Source organism: Salvelinus sp. IW2-2015, linkage group LG28 (genome assembly GCF_002910315.2).
Source record: "Salvelinus sp. IW2-2015 linkage group LG28, ASM291031v2, whole genome shotgun sequence".
Taxonomy (NCBI): domain Eukaryota; kingdom Metazoa; phylum Chordata; class Actinopteri; order Salmoniformes; family Salmonidae; genus Salvelinus; species Salvelinus sp. IW2-2015.
Genome location: NC_036868.1, coordinates 14,758,962 through 14,783,480, shown reverse-complemented (window position 1 = coordinate 14,783,480; position 24,519 = coordinate 14,758,962). Strand labels below are relative to the sequence as shown.

At 43.4% G+C, this 24,519-nt stretch overlaps 2 protein-coding genes across 5 annotated transcripts in view; one reads left to right on the top strand and one right to left on the bottom strand.

Annotated features, from left to right (window-relative positions):
* The first annotated feature begins 1,430 nt into the window (after positions 1–1,430).
* On the top strand, positions 1,431–7,949 carry angel2 (angel homolog 2 (Drosophila)). 2 transcript variants are annotated; one of them, XM_023974180.2, is made up of 9 exons: positions 1,431–1,652; positions 2,461–2,942; positions 3,100–3,329; positions 3,623–3,692; positions 4,065–4,486; positions 4,791–4,899; positions 5,027–5,096; positions 5,639–5,796; positions 6,268–7,949. In XM_023974180.2, the coding sequence occupies exons 2-9, from the start codon at positions 2,468–2,470 to the stop codon at positions 6,414–6,416; spliced, it is 1,683 nt and encodes a 560-aa protein (XP_023829948.1). In that variant the 5' UTR covers positions 1,431–1,652; positions 2,461–2,467; the 3' UTR covers positions 6,417–7,949. The 2 variants fall into 2 exon arrangements, with proteins under 2 accessions (XP_023829948.1, XP_023829947.1); XM_023974179.2 differs by lacking the exon at positions 1,431–1,652 and adding an exon at positions 2,031–2,218.
* Positions 7,950–11,433: 3,484 nt separating this feature from the next.
* The window catches only part of vash2 (vasohibin 2), a 61,427-nt gene continuing 48,341 nt past the window's right edge, over positions 11,434–24,519 (bottom strand). For all 3 annotated transcript variants that reach the window (XR_011474332.1, XM_023974170.3, XM_070435710.1), the window contains one exon: positions 11,434–15,392. Coding sequence is in view for 2 of the 3 variants with exons in the window: in XM_023974170.3 (XP_023829938.1) it covers positions 15,323–15,392 (70 nt within the window). In the remaining variant the exon portion in view is untranslated. The remainder of the gene's footprint in view (positions 15,393–24,519) is intronic.

Below are 24,519 nucleotides of genomic sequence, written 5' to 3'. Positions count from 1 at the left end.
CCAACACAAAAAACATCCTATGGTTCTGCATTAGCATCGAACAGCCCCCGTGATATGCAACTTTTCAGGGAAGTTAGAAACCTCTATACACAGGCAGTTAGAAAAGCCAAGGCTAGCTTTTTCAAACAGAAATATGCTTCCTGCAACACAAACTCAAAAAAGTTCTGGGACACTGTAAAGTMCATGGAGAATAAGAAAACCTCCTCCCAGCTGCCCACTGCACTGAGGCTAGGAAACACTGTTACCACCGATAAATCCACTATAATTGAGAATTTCAATAAGTATTTTTCTACAGATGGCCATGCTTTCCACCTGGCTACCCCTASCCCGGTCAACAGCACTGCACCCCCCACAGCAACTCGCCCAAGCCTTCCCCATTTCTCCTTCCCCCAAATCCAGTCAGCTGATGTTCTGAAAGAGCTGCAAAATCTGGMCCCCTACAAATCAGCCGGGCTAGACAATCTGGACCCTTTCTTTCTAAAACTATCTGCCAAAATTGTTGCAACCCCTATTACTAGCCTGTTCAACCTCTCTTTCGTGTCATCTGAGATTCCCAAAGATTGGAAAGCAGCTGCAGTCATTCCCCTCTTCAAAGGGGGGGACACACTTGACCCAAACTGCTACAGACMTATATCTATCCTACCCTGCCTTTCTAAGGTCTTCGAAAGCCAAGTCAACAAACAGATTACCGACCATTTCGAATCCCACCGCACTTTCTCCGCTATGCAATCTGGTTTCAGAGCTGGTCATGGGTGCACCTCAGCCACGCTCAAGGTCCTAAACGATATCTTAACCGCCATCGATAAGAAACAATACTGTGCAGCCGTATTCATTGACCTGGCCAAGGCTTTCGACTCTGTCAATCACCACATCCTCATCGGCAGACTCGATAGCCTTGGTTTCTCAAATGATTGCCTYGCCTGGTTCACCAACTACTTCTCTGATAGAGTTCAGTGTGTCAAATCGGAGGGCCTGTTGTCCGGGCCTCTGGCAGTCTCTATGGGGGTGCCACAGGGTTAMATTTTTGGGCCGACTCTCTTCTCTGTATACATCAATGATGTCGCTCTTGCTGCTGGTGAGTCTCTGATCCACCTCTACGCAGACGACACCATTCTGTATACTTCTGGCCCTTCTTTGGACACTGTGTTAACAACCCTCCAGACGAGCTTCAATGCCACACTCCGTGGCCTCCAACTGCTCTTAAATAGTAAATGGCTTAATGAAACTTGCCTACCTGGTTAAATAAAGGTTAAATAAAAATAAATAAATTCATGTAAACTATGTAAAAATATTAATAACATTTTATAATGGTGAAGGTGGAATGGCCCCTTACCTGATGAATTACAGTTTCAGTATAATTAGTATAAATGTTCTTCAATTATTCAACTACTTAAATATTGTATGATGCTACTAGTTCCAGCAGCTCGGGCGGCATTACCAGCATCTTCCAGTGCGGTGCAACGACACATCAGCCCAGTGAGCAATAGACCACAATGTACCGCATATCAATGTATTTACAAAGAGAGACGAACGTCAAGAGGTGTTGACCGCAACACGGCTTAAAGGGAAGGATTTGAGAATAAATAGCCTAATAACCACTCACTCAAAGGAAAATGCCTGGCTAACTTCTATGGGTAAACGATCATTCGCAGGTATGTTATGTCACGCTATCAGATATACCGGCCGGTGTAATGTTAGCAATAGCTATCTAGTGCCATTTTTATTTGGGTAAGACATTTTCTAAATAAACTAGTCTTTGTCGAGCATATTTTGCTAATCAATTACGATTATTTGCTCTGAAATCTGTCCAATAATACAATTGTATAGTCTACTGAATTCTTTACAATTTGAAAGTGACATTTGTAGAGTTTTCGATGTCCTCCGTTATGACATTTTTGTCTGCATCGTATTGGAACATAATGGTAGATGTAGTTTTTTCCGGTACATTTTATTATGTTGGGTTGGAGATTCATGATGGAAAACACTACATATCCCATGACAATGAACGGAGCGCTTTATTACTGTGTCATGTTTACACACGTCATAATTTGAGGACACGAAAATGGCTTACTGAAATTCGCTGAAGGACTAGATTCAGATCTGTTTTGGGCAGAAACACTTGTTCGCTGTGTTGTAGAATACACTGTGATGTTTGCCGATAATATTTAATGTCTCGACATCAAAACCTAAACCATGTCTATCCAAACGCTGACCGAAAGTAAGTTGTAACGTTCATTTCAGACAACTAAACAKCTAGCTATTGTGATTATGCTAGCTAGTTACCTAGCTTAGCCAGCTAATATGGTTGGTGGTCATAATCACTAACACAGGTAGTTCGTTAGCCTATGCAAATCCTTGTGCTATTGAATGACAGGATATGCTTTTGTAAAGAGAACGCATCCCCCCCAGCTATGCGTTGCTACTTGCTTGATCTGAGTGCATATAATTTCTCTCCCGCAGTCAACCCATGTTTTCTCGACACCTGACCGCGTTTGGCTCTCACTGGTTGCCCCCAACTCAGGCCCCATTGGGCGGCTGGAGGAACGTACATTTCCCCAGTTATCCATGTCGGCCGGGTGTGCCCCCTTCACCTCAACTCTCCCATCCCACCAGGCACCTCTCAGGGGCCTTCCAACCTCAAGATACCCACAACACCAACTGGGCAAGACTACAGTCCAAACAACACCTCCCACCAGGGTTTCCTTTTCACGGCTTTCCTCATCGACACTTCCACCTTGGACTGATGGAGCGTTCAGACAAGGAGCCTCCATACAAGCGGAGGAGGAGTTCAGAGGAGAGGGCTCCAGGGGATAGATCCAAGGGCTCCCCCAAACGAGAGTACGCACCAAGACAGGCTCGCAGTGCCACAACCAGCCCCAACTACTGGTTCAAAGACGGGAAACCACCGCCTCCTGGGACAAGTCCACCAAGACAGGCATTGGGTAATACTTCAGTTTCAAAAACTGCCGCTTTTCTTGAGAACACCGTTATTCTTTGATCTGGAATGAACCTGAGGTGGATTAGGTTTAGTCCAATATGGGCCCTGTCAAGCAGTGTCCTTAACTTTCTAACCGTATTGTTTTGTTTGTGCCTTTCCAGAGCTGAAGAGACAATGGGAGGACTTTTCACACTGCTATAAGTCCAGACCCCAGTCTGGTGGTGGGAGGCGAGAACCACCCTTTGAGTTCTCTGTGATGTCATATAACATCCTCTCCCAGGACCTACTACATGACAATAACTACCTGTACAAACACTGTAACTCCTCCATCCTCAACTGGAATCACAGGCTCTCCAACATCCTGGAAGAGCTCAAAGAGCACAACGCAGATGTAAGTGAATGGTTTATGAATCATTACTGATGGCAGATGTAAGTGAATGGTTTATGAATCATTACTGATGGTACAAGAAAGTATCTCCCACCATTTACATGATCTATTAGCTTGTGATCGATTCAGATTTACCAACATTGATTATCATCAGAAGGAACAGAAAACACAACATAGGGGCCCTGTTTTGACTAGTTTAAGTCTGTATCCCTTAGAGCAAGTCAAAGTAGTGATGACACTGATTGTTTTAATGTTAGATGTGTACTGTGGAATGAAGTCAAACTTTGTCTCTATAGATAATGTGTCTGCAGGAGGTTCAAGAGGACCACTATGAAAAACAGATCAAACCCTCTCTAGAAGCATTAGGTAATGCCCCCTGTTGGTCCCTTGCYGTTTTGTACTCGGTGTTGCCCATATTGTTTTGTTTACTAAGTCTATTCTTTTGAGCTGTAGCTCTGCCTATAGAAATKTGAAAGCCTGTCAAAATAATACAACGCAAACTGCAAGTGATATATAATATGACCACTAGAGGGAGCCACATGCATAGATAATTAATATTTTCTCAAACCACTTGGTTTTCCTGAAGAAAATTAAGTAGCACGAGCGCTTCAGGTATTCCAAAACATATTTCCTCTTTCAATAATTAAAAAACATTGAAATCTACATTTTTCATCATAGTTTGAGAAATGTAGCCTATTTTCTTTGATATAGTGATTTATTTCCCATTTCTTTCCCCAGGTTACCAGTGTGAGTACAAGAGGAGGACAGGCAGGAAGCCTGACGGCTGTGCCGTGGTCTATAAGAAGGACCGCTTCTCCCTGCTGTCCAGTCACCCAGTGGAGTACTTCCGCCGGGGTATCCCCCTGCTAGACCGGGATAACGTGGGCCTGGTGCTGTTACTGCGCCCCACGGGATCCTCCAGGCCGGAGGACTGCGTTTGTGTGGCCAATACACACCTCCTGTACAACCCCCGGCGCGGGGACATTAAGCTGGCCCAGTTGGCCATGCTGCTGGCAGAGATCAGTACAGTGTCCCGCCTCCCTGACGGCAGCTCCTGTCCCATCGTGCTCTGTGGGGACTTTAACTCTGTGCCCTGGTCTCCCCTGTACAGCTTTGTTAGGGAGAGCAGGCTGGAGTACGACGGTATTCCCATAGGCAAGGTGAGGGCCATCATCTACACACCCAGCCTCTTTCTGTCACTTTCTGCAGTGAGATAATAAGCTCTGTGGCTGAAGCTGATTACTGCAGAGGGAACATAATGTTCAGAGAGAGCTGCTGTAAAATGTGAGCTGCTTTGAAATGTTCCTTGAGCTCTTCTCTGTCAGTCATCATGCTCTAGTATTTCTCATTCATTTTCAACCTGGGTTGAATGCCCGTTCGGTGTGATTTTTATTGATATTGAGTTGATTTACTGCGCTAGACAAAACGGTGTGACACTATCTTAAAGCAACAGTGTGTGTGCAGGTGTCAGGGCAGGAGGAGAATCCCAGAGGCCAGCGGATCCTGACCGTGCCCATTTGGCCCCTTAGCCTGGGTGTCACCCAGCAGTGTCAGTATGCGACTGCCCCTACAGGTGACCTATTACAGTCCATCCACCACACTGGCTCAGTGAAGAGCCTCTGGCCGTTACCAACACTGAGGAAATGCACCTTTCTTTCTTCTGATCTGCATATGACGTTAATACTCTTCTTTCCTCCCAGATGTTGACGGGGGAATCACCAACCTGTCTGTGCAGGACTTTGCAGCACAACCTATGGCAGCTATGAACAGGTCAGTTAGCTCCGGTTGGATTCCAGGGTTAAATAATCATTTAGTTGAGACAGTTTGATCTCTCCAGTCTCTGCTGTTTTACAGTCAGTTAGTTCTTAATTCTGTCACGTAACTGTAAGATCTGATCCTGTCAGAGGTGCTACACCAGGAGTTCCTCTAACAGCCTTCAATATTAATGCTTTTCAAACAGTTGAGTCTCTGCTGCTCAACAGCACTGTAATCTGTTTTGACTGGCGTCTGCACATCTGACAGCCGAGGCTGATTTATTTATTTTTTCACCTCTGTCTCTCCCTCCCTTCTCTCGCTCTCTCGTTTGCATGCCTTGGAGAATGGAGGAGACAGCAGTTAGCTACATCATTCCCCTAGAATGTTAATTTGAAGCAAGTGGAACTGCTCATAGGGAGAAGTGACAAGTCTCTCTGGATGATTTGTTGTTTGTCCAGTGTAGTCTGAACTTCAAACAGCAACTGTCTGTCTTAATTAGCAGTTGAAGTGACGCCAGTGCCCTGTGTGACAGTGTCTCTCCCCCTCCCCATGTCCAGACCCAGTATAGAGCACAGTCTGAGGCTGACGTCAGCTTACTCCCACTACCTGACAGAGGACAGCAGGCCTGAGATCACCACCTGTCACTCCAGGACAGCCATCACTGTGGACTACATCTTCTACTCTGCAGGAACTGGAGACATTTCCACTCAGCCAGGTACACACAGTATACCACATATCACACACACTATATACAACACATAGGATTTGTTGATTGATTGTTACACGGATCTTGGAGCAGGGTGGCATCTGATAATCAATATTGTTTATAATAAGATCGGTCCTGCAATGTGACTTCTGTAGATGCTGCAGTGCAGTGGGCTGTGGAGTGAGACTTCCAGGCAGCATTATGGAACTATGACTACATTTTCCCTGATCAAGATCGCATCTGGAAAAACTCAGGGAATTTAAGGGATACTTGGGGATTTTGGCAAAGAGGCCCTTTACTTTATCTACTTCCCCATCGTCAGATGAACTAGTGGATACCATTTTTATGTCTCCAGTATGAAGGAAGTTAGTTAGCATTAGCTTACAAAACTAACTAGTGTTACCCATAGACTTCCAGTCATCGCGCTATCTGCTATCATGCTAAGTATCCCTTTAGCCATGTCTGTTGTCTTCCTCCCAGAGGGTCCATTGCCAAGACAAGGGCTGCAGCTGCTGGCCAGACTGGCCCTGGTGGGACAGACAGACCTGGAGGCCGTCAACGGGCTGCCCAATGAGCACAACTCCTCCGACCACCTGCCCATACTGGCCTGCTTCCGCCTCTGCCCCTGAGACTGGATGTTAGGTTTCAGGGGTTAGCGCCTTGGACAGAACTGGGGGTCAAAGACCTGGAGAGACCCATAAATCCATCCATACCGCTCACCAGCAGCCAAACACCAATTGTACACAAGCTCACTATGGCTTTTGTCTCTCATGATCTCATATCCCCAGGAAATGTTGGAAAGGTACTGACACTGGTAGATGATGAACTTTCATTTCAAAGACATTATTGATGAATTTGGAGCTTTGCAGTGGCCTGACTCTAGTGTGTAGATCTAGGCTACTGCATCAAGATGTTTACACATTTTAACTTTTTGGTGTTATTTTTACATTGGTTGAAGATATGAAAATAGACATTTTTAGATTTGAATGATTTTTATAAATGTTGATAAATTCCTTTCAAACAGTGCTGCTGAGGAAAAATACTGAAATATAAAAATATATATATCTTAATTATGTCATACACATACAGTACTATTGGGTTTGATAATTGGCACAAATGAATGCAAAGTACTTACCAAGGAAGTATTAATATATACAAAGAGAAGGAAGAAATTACCCTCCTTGCAGCTGGTGGGACACCATAGAAGAGGTTTTATAGACTAGGCTGTTAAGTGTACTGTTAGACAACAGTCTCTGTCATCACGCATTTCACAGCTCTGCAACAAAATCATCGGCACTTACTGTAATCTCAGAAGGATTGCAAAATATATGCCAGAGCAAATTCTCAAATAAATCTCACAAGCCATCATCGGGCTCCCGAGTGGAGCAGCGGTCTAAGGCACTGCATGTGCTTGAGGCGTCACTACAGACCCTGGTTCACAACCGGCCGTGATTGTGAGTACCATAGTGCGGTGCACAAATGGCCCACGTTGTTAGGGTTTGGCCCGGGGTAGGCCGTCATTGTAAATAAGAATTTGTTCTTAACTGACTTGCCTGGTTAAATKTAAAAAATCATCCATTGTCAAATGAACTACTGCTCTGTCGTCTGGAGTAATGTAAGAGCCTTTTTCATGAAATTCACCACTGGTAGACCAACCACTATATGGATATGGTCAAAGACGTAAACACATGGAGCGGAACCAAGACCACCAAAACCCAAATTAGAGCAGGGCAAAATAGCTTTTAGTTTCAGAGCAGTGAAGTCCTGGAACTCCTTGGCAGAAAGTTTTTTTTAAATTACCAAATAGTTGTTTTAAGAGATTCATTCATAAAATATCTTGAACAACTAGAGTCGGTCTAAGGTTATTGTAATACTGTATGCTATGTTGTATTTCAATTCATATATGCACACGGCTGGGGGGTGTAACCCGTAATAGGAATGTGGATCTTTGTGCTTTTACTTTGCTTTTGTTTTTCTAATTTCTGGATGTTTTTTTTTTACATTTCTTAAGTACTATTGGAAGACTAGCCCTTGGGCTAAAGGAGATCCTAATAAAATCAAATAATGTTAGTATTGAAAATGAAGGCTATGTCCGTCACAGCTATTGTACCGCATGTAACGCAATAATAGACCTGCAATTAAAGACACACTGTACCTGTTCAGCTCTCTGTAATAATGTCACATTACATTGAATGAGTTCCAGGGGTTGTATGAACAGTACCTCTCAGAGATGAAGGCACACTGGTGGACAGAGAATCAATCAAATGTATTTATGAAGCCCTTCTTACATCACCCGATGTCACAAAGTGCTGTACAGAAACCCAGCCTAAAACCCCAAACGGCAAGCGATGCAGATATAGAAGCACGGAGAGATGATCAGAGAAAATTTATCTTTCTCACTTGGGGCCTCATTTATCAACCGTGTGTCAATTTCATACTCAATTCTGGGGTACATGGAGATTCTGGGATTTGCAACATTTACGCATGTCTTCATTGATAAATCACAGCCCTATTCTATTTGTGCAGTCGTGAACGATACAACCCCGCCCGGACAACGCACACCATTCATCTTTTATGCTAAGAAAAGCGCCCTAATTTGCTGTGATTTGGAGATGTAATTGGGCCTTAATAGTTCCTAAAAGAAAGCACAATGGCAAATTTGATCACATTTCTGTAGAGGTGTGGCTCAAACACCTCCCATTTCCCTCAAACGAACAATAAGCGTATTTGCTTGCAATACAGTTGATCAACCTTCATGGTTTGAGATTTGCTTAGAGATAGGCACACTTTTTTTGTGCGCACACACCTTTGATAAATGAGGCCCCTGAAGAGGAATGAAGGTGAACCCAGGGTGCAGAACCTTGGGAGTGTGAACAGCTCATTGATAAGAACAGCCATCTCTGCCTTTAGATGAGGAATCATTGGAGTCAGTCCCTGACAGACAACTTCTCTCAACATGTATTCGTGTTTTTAATATTCTACACAATTCGCTAAGACCACACTGCAGAATCCTCAAGTCTGTTCCCAATATTGCACATCAATCTTTTTCTTTAGACTGAAACTAAGTCAGAGTTTAAGGACATTGAATTTGGAATTCCTTATAGGCATAGAAGCAGCTCTCTGATGTCTGTATTATTTTGGTTGCCTTATATAATGGCAACATTAGTGCTATAAACAGACATTCTCAAGCACACAAACCGCTGCTGTGAAGACCATTGAATTAGATGTAGTGAATATCAAGTGGTTAGTCTTGTTTCACTAATTGGCCCTGCTTCTGTTTAGACATTGCCCACATTCTAGATAAAATATGATAAAGTCTGAAGCCAAATTGAATTAGCCTATGATGCCTTGCCAGTGACATGCCAACGAGTGTAAAAAAAAAAGATGAGCCCCTTCAAACACAAGTCCTTTCAAATACATTCTCTGGACTTGATTTATTGCATCTCCTTTGACTCATTTTACATTTGAATCTCTAAAATGATGCTGTTCTTGACTTTTGTCTTTTTTTGTGTGCCAAAAGTCCTAATTTCATTTGGATCCTCACCACCTACTCCTGGCTGACATGTCTGTCTGATGGTGTGAATGAAAGCCATTAGGACTCAAGTCTCTGGTCTTAGAGTTAAGTGATGTTCTGCTGACATCTGCAAAGTCTCTGCTGCTACTGCTGCTTTCTGGGATGAGAGCGTTTACAGGCTTATCATTTGATGGTTGGTGAGATCCAGCCTCATTGGGGATGACTCTTCTTGCTTAGACATGGGATGAATCCCAATACTTTGAAGATGCTTCCTTTCCTTAGCTCTTGTCATTTACCCTAATTTCCTGTTAGTTATTGCCTATTGTGTCATTTAGATCAGTTGGAATGAGGGATAGTAAACAAGGTGAGAACGTATTGAAATCTACCACAGTTTATTTTCTGAGTTTAGAGAGAGGGAGGCATTCCCCGAGCTGCTTGAGAGATGAGAAATGAGGGATTAATTTTATACACTGAACAAAAATATAAACGCAACATGTAAAGTGTTGCTCCCATGTTTCATGAGCTGAAATAAAAGATCCCAGAAATTTTCCATACGCACAAAAAGCTTACTTTGTGGACAAATGTGTTTACATCCCTGTTAGTGAGCATTTCTCCTTCGCCAAGATAATCCATCCACCTGACAGGTGTGCCATATCAAGAAGCTGATTAAACAGCATGATCATTACACATGTGCACCTTGTGCTGAGGACAATAAAAGGCCACTAAAAGTTTTGTCACACAACACAATGCCACAGATGTCTCAAGTTATGAGGGAGCCTGCAATTGGCATGCTGACTGCAGGGGTAACCGATGTGAAATGGCTAGCTAGTTATTGGTGGTGCGCGCTAATAGCGTTTCAATCGGTGACGTCACTCGCTTTGAGACCTTGAAGTAGTGGTTCCCCTTGCTCTGCTAGGGCCGTGGCTTTTGTGGAACGATGGGTAACGATGCTTCGTGGGTGACTGTTGTTGATGTGTGCAGAGGGTCCCTGGTTCGCGCCCGGGTCGGGGCGAGGGGACGGACTAAAGTTAAACTGTTACATTGGTGCCGTGACCCGGATCACTGGTTGCTGCGGAAAAGGAGGAGGTCGAAAGGGGGGTGAGTGTAACCGATGTGAAATGGCTAGCTAGTTAGCGGTGGTGCGCGCTAATAGTGTTTCAATCGGTGACGTCACTCGCTTTGAGACCTTGAAGTAGTGGTTCCCCTTGCTCTGCAAGAACCGCGGCTTTTGTGGAGCGCTGGGTAACGATGCTTCGTGGGTGACTGTTGTTGATGTGTGCAGAGGGTCCCTGGTTCGCGCCCGGGTCGGGGCGAGGGACGGACTAAAGTTAAACTGTTACACAGGAATGTCTAACAGAGCTATTGCCAGATAATTTAATGTTAATTTCTCTACCATAAACCGCCTCCAATGTCATTTTAGAGAATTTGGCAGTACGTCCAACCATCCTCACAACCGCAGACCACATGTATGGCATCATGTGAACAGTGACCCATGGTGGCGGTGGAGTTATTGTATGGGCAGGAATACGCTACAGACAACAAACACAATTGCATTTTATTGATGGCAATTTGAATGCATGGAAATACCGTGAAGAGATCCAGAGGCCCATTTTTTGTAAGATATCTTTGACCAACAGATGCATATCTATATTCCCAGTCATGTGAAATCCATAGATTAGGGCCTAATGAATTTATTTCAATTGACTGATTTCCTCATATGAACTGTAACCAAGTAATATTTTTTAAATTGTTGCATGTTGCGTTTATATTTTTGTTCAGTATAAATCTGCTCTCTGTGTCGTTGCATGTCACAGCTGCTGTAAAACAGATTAATAGAGACATGGAATCCTGTACCGGACTATATATAGAGCGATATCAGTACAGCACTATCCCAAAGAACTAGTAAGACCATAGCCTACTAGGGAATGTTATGACATTTTGTCATTTATATTTACTCCGATGGGGTCAAATCTACCTGGTCTAGTGTGATATATTCAAATCTGGAATGATTTGATTGAATACCATATTTGTACATCCATTCTGCCTGTGCCCATGAAGATATGTATTTCACATGATTTCATGACCTATTATCTGTCCTACCTGTTGAGTAAGAAATTACAGCAAAGACAGAATAAAAACATAAATCATTTTTTTATTACAACACATGGTAGAGTTGATAAAAACCATTGTCAACTGATCMGTGTAACAGTAGGAGTTGGGAGTACATTATCTTCCACCAGCGGTCAAAATACAAAAATCACCCTGTCATCATCATACATGGAGAAAACCAGGGACGGATTCTAAAGTCTCATTTCAATAGAATAGTGGTTCTGTAAGAAATGCTACCATTTGTTCTGCTATTGATCTACCATCAATACTTTTCCTTTTCAGCCAATGGGACAAATAGAGCAGCCCTTTCCAGAAAGATATSAGAATAATACCAGCCAACTGGTAGCACCAGTGGCATGAGTATAAAAGAGAACACTCTTAACACCCAGAGTTCTAGTACATTCCCATTTGCGAGAAGAGGCCAAGAGAGCACTCCTCGTGAAATGCACGTTAATACAGAAACAGCAGCCTCATCTAAAAAGCTGAATTACAGTGACGCAAAGGTTGAGTTCCACAGTCCACATCATGCTTTGAAAACAGCTAAATATTCAGTAACTCTTAGTAACTCAACACATCATTGCCTTTCAAGTTATCAACCACTAAATGCAGTAGGTGGTGGTATATTATAGTGGTGGTAGCTGGTTTCGGTTACTCATATTGTGCAGTTATTCAGATAACTTGATTCTGTATTTATATTTTTTAAAACACACCATTTGGTAAATACAAAATGGATTAAAAAAAATCTACAGTCATGAGTGGTACTGTTTTTCTTTAACCACTATTCAGTGGTCAATAGCACAAACATAGCAAGACCTTTGAAAAATGATACTGCTACAATGTGGTGTGCTTCTTCACACCTCGTCCAAAGAATATATCATCATCATCATCATCATCATCACAACAAAGTGTTTTCACCACGTCATAAAAACAACAACCAGCACGATTAAACACTGCACTCAGTAACAGATTTGTTCAAGAACCAGCGAAGAATCACCAATAGAACTCATCCACAACACAATTTAGCTCAACACTAAACAGTTAAGAGCACAATTCTATTTAAGTTACATCACTTAGAGTATTATCTTTCAGTTCCCAGATTTGCAGCAGTGAAAGCGGTCTTTCCTCCCAGTAAGGGTTCTATTCAATCTGGAAAGCTGAAGCGTTATACTGTATATGCAGTGGGTACGGTAAATGCAGTCTCCATTAAAGCTGACATTGAAATTTAAAGGCAATCACCACRCTGTAAAGCTGAACTTCCGCAATGCATATTGAAAAGAGCTGTCTTTTTTTTTTTTTTACGGCAGTGTTTAACAGTAAGAATGTTAAACCTAGCCTGTATAGATTAGACAAACGATTGTATTGTGTAAAAGTGAAGCACATTGTGCTTCTATAGAGGATTGTAAAACCAAAGTCATACACTACATGGCCAAAAGTATGTGGATACCTGCTCGTCAAACATCTCATTCCAAAATCACGGCGATTACTATGAAGTTGGTCCCCCTTTGTTGCTATAACAGCCTCTTCTGGGAACGCTTTCTGTCAGATGTTGGAACATTGCTGTGGGGACTTGCTTCCATTCAGCCACAAGAGCAGTGAGGTCGGCACTGATGTTGGGCGATTAGGCCTGGCTCGCARTCGGCGTTCCAATTCATCCACAAGGTGTTCGATGGGGTTGAGGTCAGGGCTCTGTGTAGGCCAGTCAAGTTCTTCCACACCGACAAACTATTTCTGTATGGACCTCGCTTCGTGCTTTGTCATGCTGAAACAGGAAAGGGGCTTCCCCAAACTGTTGCCACAAAGTTGGAAGCACAGAAGTGTCTAGAATGTCATTGTATACTGTATGCCTCTTCCAGAGTCAGTTTGGAACTCGGTAGTGAGTGTTGCAACCGAGGACAGACGATTTCACGTGCTACGCGCTTCAGCACATTTCCACTTCACAATAACAGCACTTACAGTTGACCGGGGCAGCACTTGCACGGCAGAAATTTGACAAACTGTCTTGTTGGAAAGGTGGCATCCTATGACAGTGCCACATTGAAAGTCACTGAGCTCTTCAGTATTGGCCATTCTACTGCCAATGTTTGTCTATGGAGATTGCTTGGCCGTGTGCTCGATTTTATACACCTGTCAGCAACGGGTGTGACTGAAACAGCCRAATTCACCAATACATATACTTTTGGCCATGTATATTAAGCTGGTTATTTAGTGCTTATAGTCTTTCAGACGGCTGGTACCAATAGTTTTGGCCTTGATGGTATACTGTCAGACTAGCAGCACCATTCACAATTTGATCGTTAGAATAAAAAATGTTCATTAGAAACACAAGAACTGATATGTTCTCAGTTCGTTCAGGATTCAAGAAAATGAGACTGGATTTCAATTCTGCTGCAATCTCGAAACTATTTAGATTGAGGAAGACATACAATGATCTATCATTTCTGTTTGATGTGCATAGCTTGTTTAACCAAAAGCTATAAAATGTGACATTGTTCAGTTGGCACCCTCCTGGATATCTGATGACTTTTGAATACTACAAAAACAATGGAAACAATCTTAAACACCGCATCAGGGCAGTTGAGATGACATAGAAGCCTTGATTTGACTGATGTGTCTGTCTTGTGGTGTTCAGTTCAGTATTTGCATTCTTAACTTCAAGATTCTGAGATAGGATTCAGAAAGGCCTCAGGTTAGGAGCTACATAACATTACCATACATGTTTTCGTATACGTCTGTCTGTATGCTGAGGTGTAACAGATTTGACATTTGAATCAACACAACGTCACGGTCAAATTCTCTTGGGATTAAAAAGGTAATGTTCTGGCTAAGCTCCAAAGCATCATTGTCACAAGCTTTGATTTCCTTAAAAGATGAATTGATCTGGGCCAGGTTTCCCAAAAGCATCTTAAGCGATGGTTCTAACGTTGAACTTAGCCTTAAAATGCCTTTGGGAAACCGGGCCCAGTACTGTATCTGTGAGAGAGGAGGGCCTATAGAGACAGGGGGGATAATCTAACCGAGAGCTAATAGAGGGAGTCAGTGTCAGGGCTGGGGTTTAGCAGAGTACGCAGCAGGCTCTCTGCTTGACTGCCCTGGTCTTTGGCCCCTCTCTGTTCCCCTCACCTCAAGCCTACAGTACCTCCTGTTTCCTCCAACTCTTCTCTCTCTTTCTCCCCTCACCCTTTCACTTCCCACATCATCWCAGCTCAGCCCAGCAGATAACTACTTAACATCCTCTACAGGCTTAGGCATTACAACCGTTCAGTCTATAGATTAATTATATTGAGAGAAAAAAATAGATGATCAGTCACACTATTTGATCCTTTTTACATGATATCAGCATACTGCCGGCTATTTTTGTAACCCACAGACTCTCAGTTTTTTAAAAATGAATCTTCATATTGTAAAAGTAAATGAAATGTGACTGTTGCTCTCCTACACAAAAGCACACAGGCTATACAAAAACAGATTTAAAAAACGATGTAGAGAATCCAACATATGTACCTCTCTAAACGCATGAGAGRTCTTGATATGATGTCTTCATGCAATTTAGGCATCAGGCCTTTATTAAAAACATAATAGATATGTATGAAAATGTATAATGTGGCTAATGCATGTGTGGAGGTGTATAATGAAACACACCTCTTGTTCAGGCTTTTGTTCGTCTGGTCATGAAGGACAGGAAATATATACCTTTGATATATTCAATGTATTTGTTCCTACTGGATGTCAACCTCCAGTTTAGCACTGAGCATAATGTCATCATCTTCACCCTACAGAAGAGGCTGGAAAAACCCTTTAAATACTTTATAATTATGATATACACAATGTCTGGTAAATATATTTGAGGGTGTGTGAGGCGGACCGGGTGGTCACAGTGGAGACCAGGAGAATGTTGTCCAGTTCCAAGGAGTCTCAGATGCGGATCTGGTAGCCGTCAGTCAAAGTGCTGAGTTCTGCAGGCTTTCGATCCAGAGCCGCAGGACTGAAAGACAGAGACAAGACAAGACAAATGTAGTGTCATCATTTAGTGCAGTAAAAGACAAGAAGCCAAACAAAGTAAGACCCGCAGTCCATTCAGGCTGATGAGACACTGTATGGCAGCTATCAGGACCCACACAATAACTTCCTATGAAAGTTGATTTATAGTTACTGGACACCGTCAGACCACTCAATACTCCTATTGAAGTGATTAAGTACTGGAACACCTCAGACCCACTCATAACTTTCCTATGAAGTGATTACAGTACTGGACACCTCAGACCCACTCAATATACTTCCTATTGAAGTGATTACAGTACTGGACACCTCAGACCCACTCAATAACTTCAATTGAAGTGATTATAGTACTGGCACCTCAGACCCACTCAAATAACTTCCTATTGAAGTGATTACAGTACTGGACACCTCAGACCCACTCAATACTTCCTATTGAAGTGATTATAGTACTGGACACCTCAGACCCACTCAATAACTTCCTATTGAAGTGATTACAGTACTGGACACTCAGACCACTCAATAACTCCTATTGAAGTGATTAAAGTACTGGAACCTCAGACCCACTCAATAACTTCCTATTGAAGTATTAAGTACTGGACACCTCAGACCCATCAATAACTTCATATTGAAGTGATTACAGTACTGGACACCTCAGACCCCTCAATAACTTCCTATTGAAGTGATTAAGTACTGGACACCTCAGACCCACTCAATAACTTCTATTGAAGTGATTATAGTATTGGACACCTCAGACCCACTCAATATTCCTATTGAAAGTGATTACAGTACTGGACACTCAGACCCACTCAATAACTTCCTATTGAAGTGATTACAGTACTGGACACCTCAGACCCCTCAATCCTTCTATTGAAGTGATTACAGTACTGGACACCTCAGACCACTCAATAACTTCTATTGAAGTGATTCAGTACTGGAACTCAGACCCACTCAATAACTTCATATGAAGTGATTATAGTACTGACACCTCAGACCCACTCAATAACTTCCATATTGAAGTGATTAAGTACGGACACCTCAGACCCACTCAAAACTTCCTATTGAAGTGATTACAGTACTGGACACCTCAGACCACTCAATAACTTCCTATTGAAGTATACAGTACTGGACACCTCAGACCCACTCAATAACTTCCTATTGAAGTGATTACAGTACTGGACACTCAGACCCACTCAATAACTTCCTATTGAAGTGATTATAGTACTGGACACCTCAGACCCACTCAATAACTTCTATTGAAGTGATTACAGTACTGGACACCTCAGACCCACTCAATAACTTCCTATTGAAGTATTATAGTACTGACACCTCAGACCCACTCAATAACTTCCTATTGAAGTGATTAAGTACTGGAATACCTCAGACCCACTCAATAACTTCCTATTGAAGTGATTACAGTACTGGACACCTCAGACCCACTCAATAACTTCCTAATGGATCCTCCTCACACACACAGAGCAGAGGTAAGACTTTGTCCTAACCACCGTGCTTCTACATCTGCATTGCTTGCTCTTTGGGTTTAGGCCCGGTATTTGTAAAAGCCTTTGTGACAATGCAGATGTTAAAAAGGCCTTTATAAAATACATTTGACTGATTAAAGATAAATGGGGGACATTTACAAAATCATTTGCTCATGTAAAGTCTGGGGCATCCTTTAGTGTCACAGTCTGGGTGTAGTACTTTCAATGTGTCACGTAGACTGACTCCCCATAGGTTCTCATCAGCATAGTGGTCTTGTCCTTGTGCTAAGGAGAGCAAAGATGCAGGATTTTCTGACACACATGCCCATACACGCCCATACACGCACACACCTTACACCGACCTGAGGGTGGCAGGCTTCAGTACATCTGACCACCTATTAGCTCACAGACGTGAAGGTGAGTTGATACAGAAAAAGTGTTTTGTAAAACAAACAAGTTGAGTTTAATCAGAGGCCAATAGAGACGACGGAGTGAATAAAGAGAGGCAGGGGCAGATAGAAAGTGAGTAGAGAGGGAGAGAGAAGAGAGAAGGTTTGAAGTGTGAAGCAAGCAGGATAGTCTCAGTCAGCCAGTCATCTCTTTTAATCCTGCTTTGTGGTGGTGGTGTCCCGTCAGCTCAGCCCTGCTCCAACACACAGCATAGCACTTCCCCTGTCACTGCTATCATCACACACACACACACACACACACACACACACACACAACACCACACACACACACACACAACACACACACACACACACACACACACACACACACAACACACCTTCCCTCTGACAAAAATACTTTTCAGTCCAGAGATCAAAGAGAAGAGGTATTTCTAAAAAGAGGCTTATGGGTTAGACCTTCATAAATAAGCTCTCTCCAAAGTAACAAAGGTTTCCTATTTCTCCTCGAATGTCTTCGGTGTTCAATATTCTGCTTGACTTGAAGCCCTGAAAGCACTTCTCCTGCCTGTGCTTCTCTCACCCCATTCCCTCCCTCAGAGTGCATTTCCTGCTCACCATCCTTTCCCATTGATCCCCATCCCCCCAACTCCCTCTGCCAGAGAGAGCGAGAGCAAGAACTCATCTCAACATCAAACCAGTCCAACAATGCAGGCGGTGTAAGCGTGTTCGTGTGTGTGTATGCTGGTATGTGTGTATGCTGGTATGTGTGTATGCTGGAATGTGTGTATGCTGGAATGTGTGTATCTAAGACTACTTCCTCAGTACCCTGGACAGCACACCTACTCCCTCCCCTGCTGCTCCGATCAATAGCATTCTGTCTTCCAGGGAGAGGGGGAGCACAGAGCCCAGGCTTTCAACACCCAGCGCACCCAGTCAGTCGATCAGTCAGCCAGACAGGCGTCAACTTTCTGAGTACACCATTCTCACACAGTGGCTTCCAAGCAGCCCTGGTTAACAGCCCATCCTTCACCACAGGCCACGTAATTAACATCATTCCTCAACACAGAGAAACACCACTCTGCTTAACTATTCAGACTAAAGCCTGTAGACTTCACTAAGTCCTCTGGGAGGGCACAAATTACCTGTTGGTAGGCTTTCTGTTTCAGTGCTGATCAAAACAATTACAACTGTGTTGATTGAGCCCCTGTAGGGATCACAGCCTATGCATGGGTTTCACAGCTGATTACACACTGTAGAACGAAGAGCTTTGTTAAAGAATAATAGAGGAGAGGAGAGAAGAGCAGAGGAGGTAAGAGAAGAGGAGAAGAGATGAGAGAAGAGGAGAGGAGAGGAGAGGGGGCTGGACTGAAGAGGAGAATCTCAGAGCATCACAAGGACAGACACAGCAGTCAACACCCAGCAGCCAGCCCAGCACAGCCCAGCCCACTACAGAATAGACACCAAGCCAACTACAGAACAGACAACACCCAGCCCACTACAGAATAGACAATACTCATGTCGCCCCTTTGTGGACAGTGGTCCCCTCTGTCCAACATATTCAATTAATTCACCTCAAATGCCATACGCAACCGCATATTATCTTTTTTCAGTTTTTAGTTTTGTGTAGTTATAGAAATGTTTATCAGCAGCGCCTCAGACATGTCATCAGCAGTCAGAGGTTTGTGTACAAAAGATGGAGAGTAACTCTAAACAGATCTCTGAAGCCTGCTAATGCCCTCCCTCCCATCCACTGCTGCTCATCGAGTTGGCGCCGCTCGGTCGATTTGTAGATATTGAGGTTGTTTAAAATGGGACGAATGTGCGCTGCCTAAATAGCATTGACTTGTGAGACTGGATTTTTCCTTCCCACAGTGGTTTATGAACGTAAATTAATCTATTGGTTAATGTTGAATAAAAGCTACAGTGGCAGAAACGTGATGTCCCTGATAGTTGAAAATCTCCTCTGTTGTGGATGAAATGGTTCAGTAGATGTAACCCATAGATGTGTTAGGCAGTGCCGTTAAAAAGACTGGATCAGGAGGTAAAAAGGCGCCTCTATGCAGTTATCCAGAGCTCTGCTCAGCGGGTGCTTTCAGTGCGCAGAGCGATCCTTCCAGTTATCCAAGAGCTTGCTTCAGCAGGTTGCCTGTTTCAGCGCAGGAGCGATCCTTCAGTTATCAGAGGCCAGAAATCAGCAGTGCTTTCCCGCGGCAGAGCGAGTCCTTAGTTATCCAGAGGGCCTGCTCAGCAGGTGCTTTCCAGCGCAGAAGCGATCCTTCAGTTCTCCAGTCCTGCTCAAGCACAGGGTGCTTTCAAAGCGCAGAGCTGATCTTCAGTTATCCACGAGCTCTGCTCAGCAGGTGTTTCAAGCGCAGAGCGAGCCTTCAGTTATCCAGAGCCTCTGCTCAGCCAGCGTGCTTCAGCGCAGAGCGATCCTCAGTTCCAGAGCTCTGCTCAGCAGGTGCTTCAAAGCGCAGAGCGATCCTTCGTTATCGCCAGAGCTCTGCTCAGCAGGTGCTTTCAGCGCAGAGCTGATCACTTCAGTTATCCAGCGCTCTGCTCAGCAGGTGCTTCAAGCGCCCAGCGTTCCTTCATTATCCAGAAGCTCTGCTCAGCAGGTGTTTCAGCGCAGAGCGATCCTTCATTATCCAGAGCCTGCTCGCAGGTGCTTTTCAGCGATGAGCGACTCCTTCAGTTATCCAGAGCTCTGCCAGCAGGTCTTCAGCGCAAGAGCGATCCTTCAAGTTTCCAGAGCTCTGCTCAGCAGGTGCTTTCCAGCGCAGAGCTCGGATCCTCAGTTATCCAGAGCTCTGCTCAGCAGGTGCTTTCAGCGCCAGAGCGATCCTTCTCACTACACACGTAAATGATAAAGCTGAGATAGAAAAGCTGGAAATGAACTCACTTATAGACAAAGAACTTTGCAGGAGATGCAAGTTGAAGATGAGAGAGATGAAACAAGTCTCATGGCGATGAAGGTATATGATGGGTAGTAGAATCATTGGTATTCTCCTTGGGTCTTCCTCTCAGCGAAGGAAGCAGCAGTCAGACAGGGAGACAAGAAATACTCCAGGGCAGCACTCTACTCTATCACTCTGTCACTTCTCTCTGGCTTTATCATTAGAGTTAAGCCCACTCTCCAAGAAACCTTTCTTTGAAAGGAAATACATTTTAGAGTCTCTAGACCCACCCGGTTTTTAATATCAAATACAAGGTAATTCTCAATGGACTACAATACTAGCATGGAAAGGGAACCACCTGTTTTTCCGGAGTAAGTTGTGAAATATCTTCAGTGAGAGGTTGTTGAAACAAGGAAAGCTATGAGTGCGTCCAGACCAAGGGCTCTTGTCATCTGTCATTACTGGTCGTATTCTCTCTACTATCTTTCCTCTGTAGCTGTTGGCTGGCTTTTGTCGGTTCTGTATGGGCTGTGGTGGCTGGGTGTTGTCTTATTTCTGTAGTGGGGCTGTGGTGTTATCGTGGTTAAGTTTGCTTTCTGTGGTGGGCTAGTTTGGTTATGTGCGTGCAGTGTTGCTATTATTCAAATCAAATATTTTTAGTCATCATGCGCCGGCATACACATAGTGGAGACCTTACAGTGAAATGCTACTTACTTGAATAAGAAATAAAAGTTACAAGTAATAAAGAGCCAGCAGTAAAAATAACAATAGCGAGACTATATACAGGGGGGTACCGGTACAGAGTCAATGTGCGGGGACACCGGTTAGTTGCGGTAATATTGTACATGTAGGTAGAGTTGAACTAGCACAGTTTGATAACAACAGAGAGTAGCAACTAGAGGTCAACCGTTAATCGGAATGGCCGATTAATTAGGCGATTTCAAGTTTTCATAACAATCGGAAATCGGTAATTTTGACGCAGATTTCCATATTATATTTTTTTTACACCTTTACTTAACTAGGCAGTTAAGAACACATTCTTATTTTCAATGATGGCTAGGAACGGTGGGTTAACTGCCTTGTTCAAGGCCAGAAAGACATATTTTTACCTTGTCAGCTCAGGATTCAATCTTGCAACCTTACGGTTAACTAGTCCAACGCTCTAACCACCTGCCTCTACGAGGAGCCCGCCTGTTACGCGAATGCAGTAAGAAGCCAAGGTAAGTTGCTAGCTAGCATTAAACTTATCTTATAAAAAACAATCAATGAATCAATCATAATCACTAGTTATAACTACACATGCGTTGATGATATTACTAGTTTATCTAGCGTGTCCTGCGTTGCATATAATCGATGCAGTGCGCATTCACGAAAAAGCACTGTCATTGCTCCAATCGTGTACCTACCATAAACATCAATGCCTTTCTTTAAAATCCAATACACAGAAGTATATATTTTAAACCTGCAGATTTAGCTAAGGAAATCCAGGTTAGCAGGCAATATTAACCAGGTGAATTGGTGTCACTTCTCTTGCGTTCATGCACGCAGAGTCAGGGTATATGCAACAGTTTGGGCCGCCTTGCTCATTGCGAACTAATTTACCAGAATTTTACGTACATTATGACATAACATTGAAGGTTGTGCAATGTAACAGGGAATATTTAGACTGCATGCCACCCGTTAGATAAATCGAACGGCTTCCGTATTTCACTGAAAGAATAAATGTTTTGTTTTCGAAATGATAGTTTCCGGATTCGACCATATTAATGACCTAAGCTCATATTTCTGGTGTTGTTATTAGTTATAATAAGTCTATGATTTGATAGAGCAGTCTGATACTGAGCGATGGTGGGCACCAGCAGGCTCGTAAGCATTCATTCAAACAGCACTTTCGTGCGTTTTGCCAGCGAGTCTGCCTGTTATGAATTACAGCCTATCAACTCCCGAGATTAGGCTGGGTGTTACCGATGTTGAAATGGCTTAGCTAGTTAGCGGGTGCGCGCCTAATAGCGTTTCAAAACGTCACTCGCTCTTGAGACTTGGAGTAGTTGTTTCCCCTTGCTCTGCATGGTAACGCTGCCTTCGAGGGTGGCCTGTTGTCGATGTGTTTCCTGCGTTCGGCCCAGGTAGAGCTGAGGAGAGGGATGGAAGCTTACTGGTTGACCACTGGCAAACTAACAAGTGCCTATAATGAACATCCAATAGTCAAAGGTATATGTAAATACAAATCGTTATAGAGAGAAAAGTTCCTATAATTCCTATAATAACTAAATCCTAAAACTTCCTTACCTGGAGATAATTGAAGACTCATGTTAAAAGGACCACCTAGCTTTCATATGTTCTCTCATGTTCTGAGCAAGGAATAAAACGTTAGTTTCATACATGGCAACTATGTGGCACTTTTACTTTCTTTCTCCAACACTCTTGTTTTTTGCATTATTTAAACAAATTACATGTTTCATTATTTATTTTGAGGCTAATGTATTTTTATTGATGTATTCATTATTAAGTTAAATAAGTGTTCATTCAGTATTGTTGTATTTTGTAATTGTCTATTATTACAAATACATTTTAAAAAATCGGCAGATTAAATCGGTATCGGCTTTTTTTGGTCCTCCAATAATCGGTATCGGTATCGGCGTTAAAAAATCATAATCGGTCGACCTCTTAGTAAGCAACGGTTTGGTAACAAAAAGGGGGGGGGGGCAATGCAAATAGTCTGCATGTCCATTTAATTTGATGTTCAGATTCTTATGCTTGGGAGGTAGAAGCTGTTTAGAAACTCTTGGACCTAGACTTGGCGTTCCGGTTCCGCTTGCTGTGCGGTATCAGAGAGAACAGTTCTATGACAATTTTTAGGGCCTTCCTCTGACACCGCCTGATATAGAGGCAGAGTAGCTCTGGCCCCATGATGTACTGGGCCGTTCCGCATTACCGCTCTGTCGTGTGTTGCGGTAGTTAGGCCGAGCAGCTCTGCCAGTTACCAGGCAGTGATGCAACCGTCAGGATGCTCTCGATGGTGCAGCTGTAGAACCTTTTGAGGATCCTGAAAAACCACATGCCAAAACTTTTCAGTCTCAGTGAGGGGGAATAGGTTTTGTCTCGCCCTCTTCAGGCTGTCTTGGTGTGCTTGAACCATGTTAGTTTGTTGGTGATGTGGACACCACAGGAATTTGAAGCTCTCAAACGGCTCCACACCAGCTACAAAAAATACAGGATGAAAACTCTCTTGTAAATAGTGTGTCTACAGCTTATCATGAGATACTCAACCTCAGGCGAGCAAACCTCGAGATACTTTCAACCCCTGGATGAACCTCGATATCGCTAAATGATTCAGCCAGAAGAGCATTGCACCAGTTGTTATTTACACAAATACATAGTTCACTGTCACTTGTTACCAGATGCGCCTGTTCTATCCTGCCGGTACAGCGTATAACCAGCCAGCTGTATGTTGATAATGTTGTCATCAGCCACTATTCCGTGAAGCATAAGATATTACAGTTTCTGATGTCCCGTTGGTAGTTTTAATCTTCTGCGTTTGCTAGCAGAATGAAAGGAAGTGGTGCTTATTTCGATCGGCCTACGAACTCTCGGAAGGCAGGCCCGCCCTCTGGACCATTTTTCTCCGCCTTCTCTTCATGCAAATGACAGGGATCTGGGCTGTTCCTCGGAAAGCAGTATATCATTCATGTCATGCTCGTCGGTATTGTTAAAGGAAAAAAGGATTCTGCCTGTCCGTGGTGAGATAATCGCAGTTCTAATGTCCAGAAGCTTTTTCAGTCAATAAGCGATGGAGCATTAACATTATGTACAAGATAAAGTAAAAAAATAAGTTACAATATAGCGCAAAGAAAACCAAATAAAATTAAAATTAGTTAGGAATACTTAAAACGTCAGCCTTGTTCTCCGGCGCCATCTTTATTCGCACCATCTTTTATTCTGTATGGGTGGGCTGGGTGTTGTCTATTCTGTGTGGGCTGGGGTGTTGTCCTATCTGTGGTGGGGCTGGGTGTTGTCTATTTCTGTGGTGGGCTGGGTGTTGTCTATTCTGTGGTGGCTGGGTGTTGTCTATTCTGTGGTGGGCTGGTGTTGTCTATTCTGTGGTGGGCTGGGTGTTGTCTATTCTGTGGGCTGGGCTGGTAGTTGGTTGATTCTGTGGTGGTGGCTTGTGTGTCTATTCTGTGTGTGGCTGGGTGTTGTCTGTTCTGTAGTTGGCTTGGTGTCTATTCTGTAGTGGGCTGGGTGGTTTTTCTGTTCCTGTAGTTGCGCTGTGGTGTCTATTCTGTAGTTGCTGGTGTTGTCTGTTCTGTAGTTGGCTTGGTGTCTAG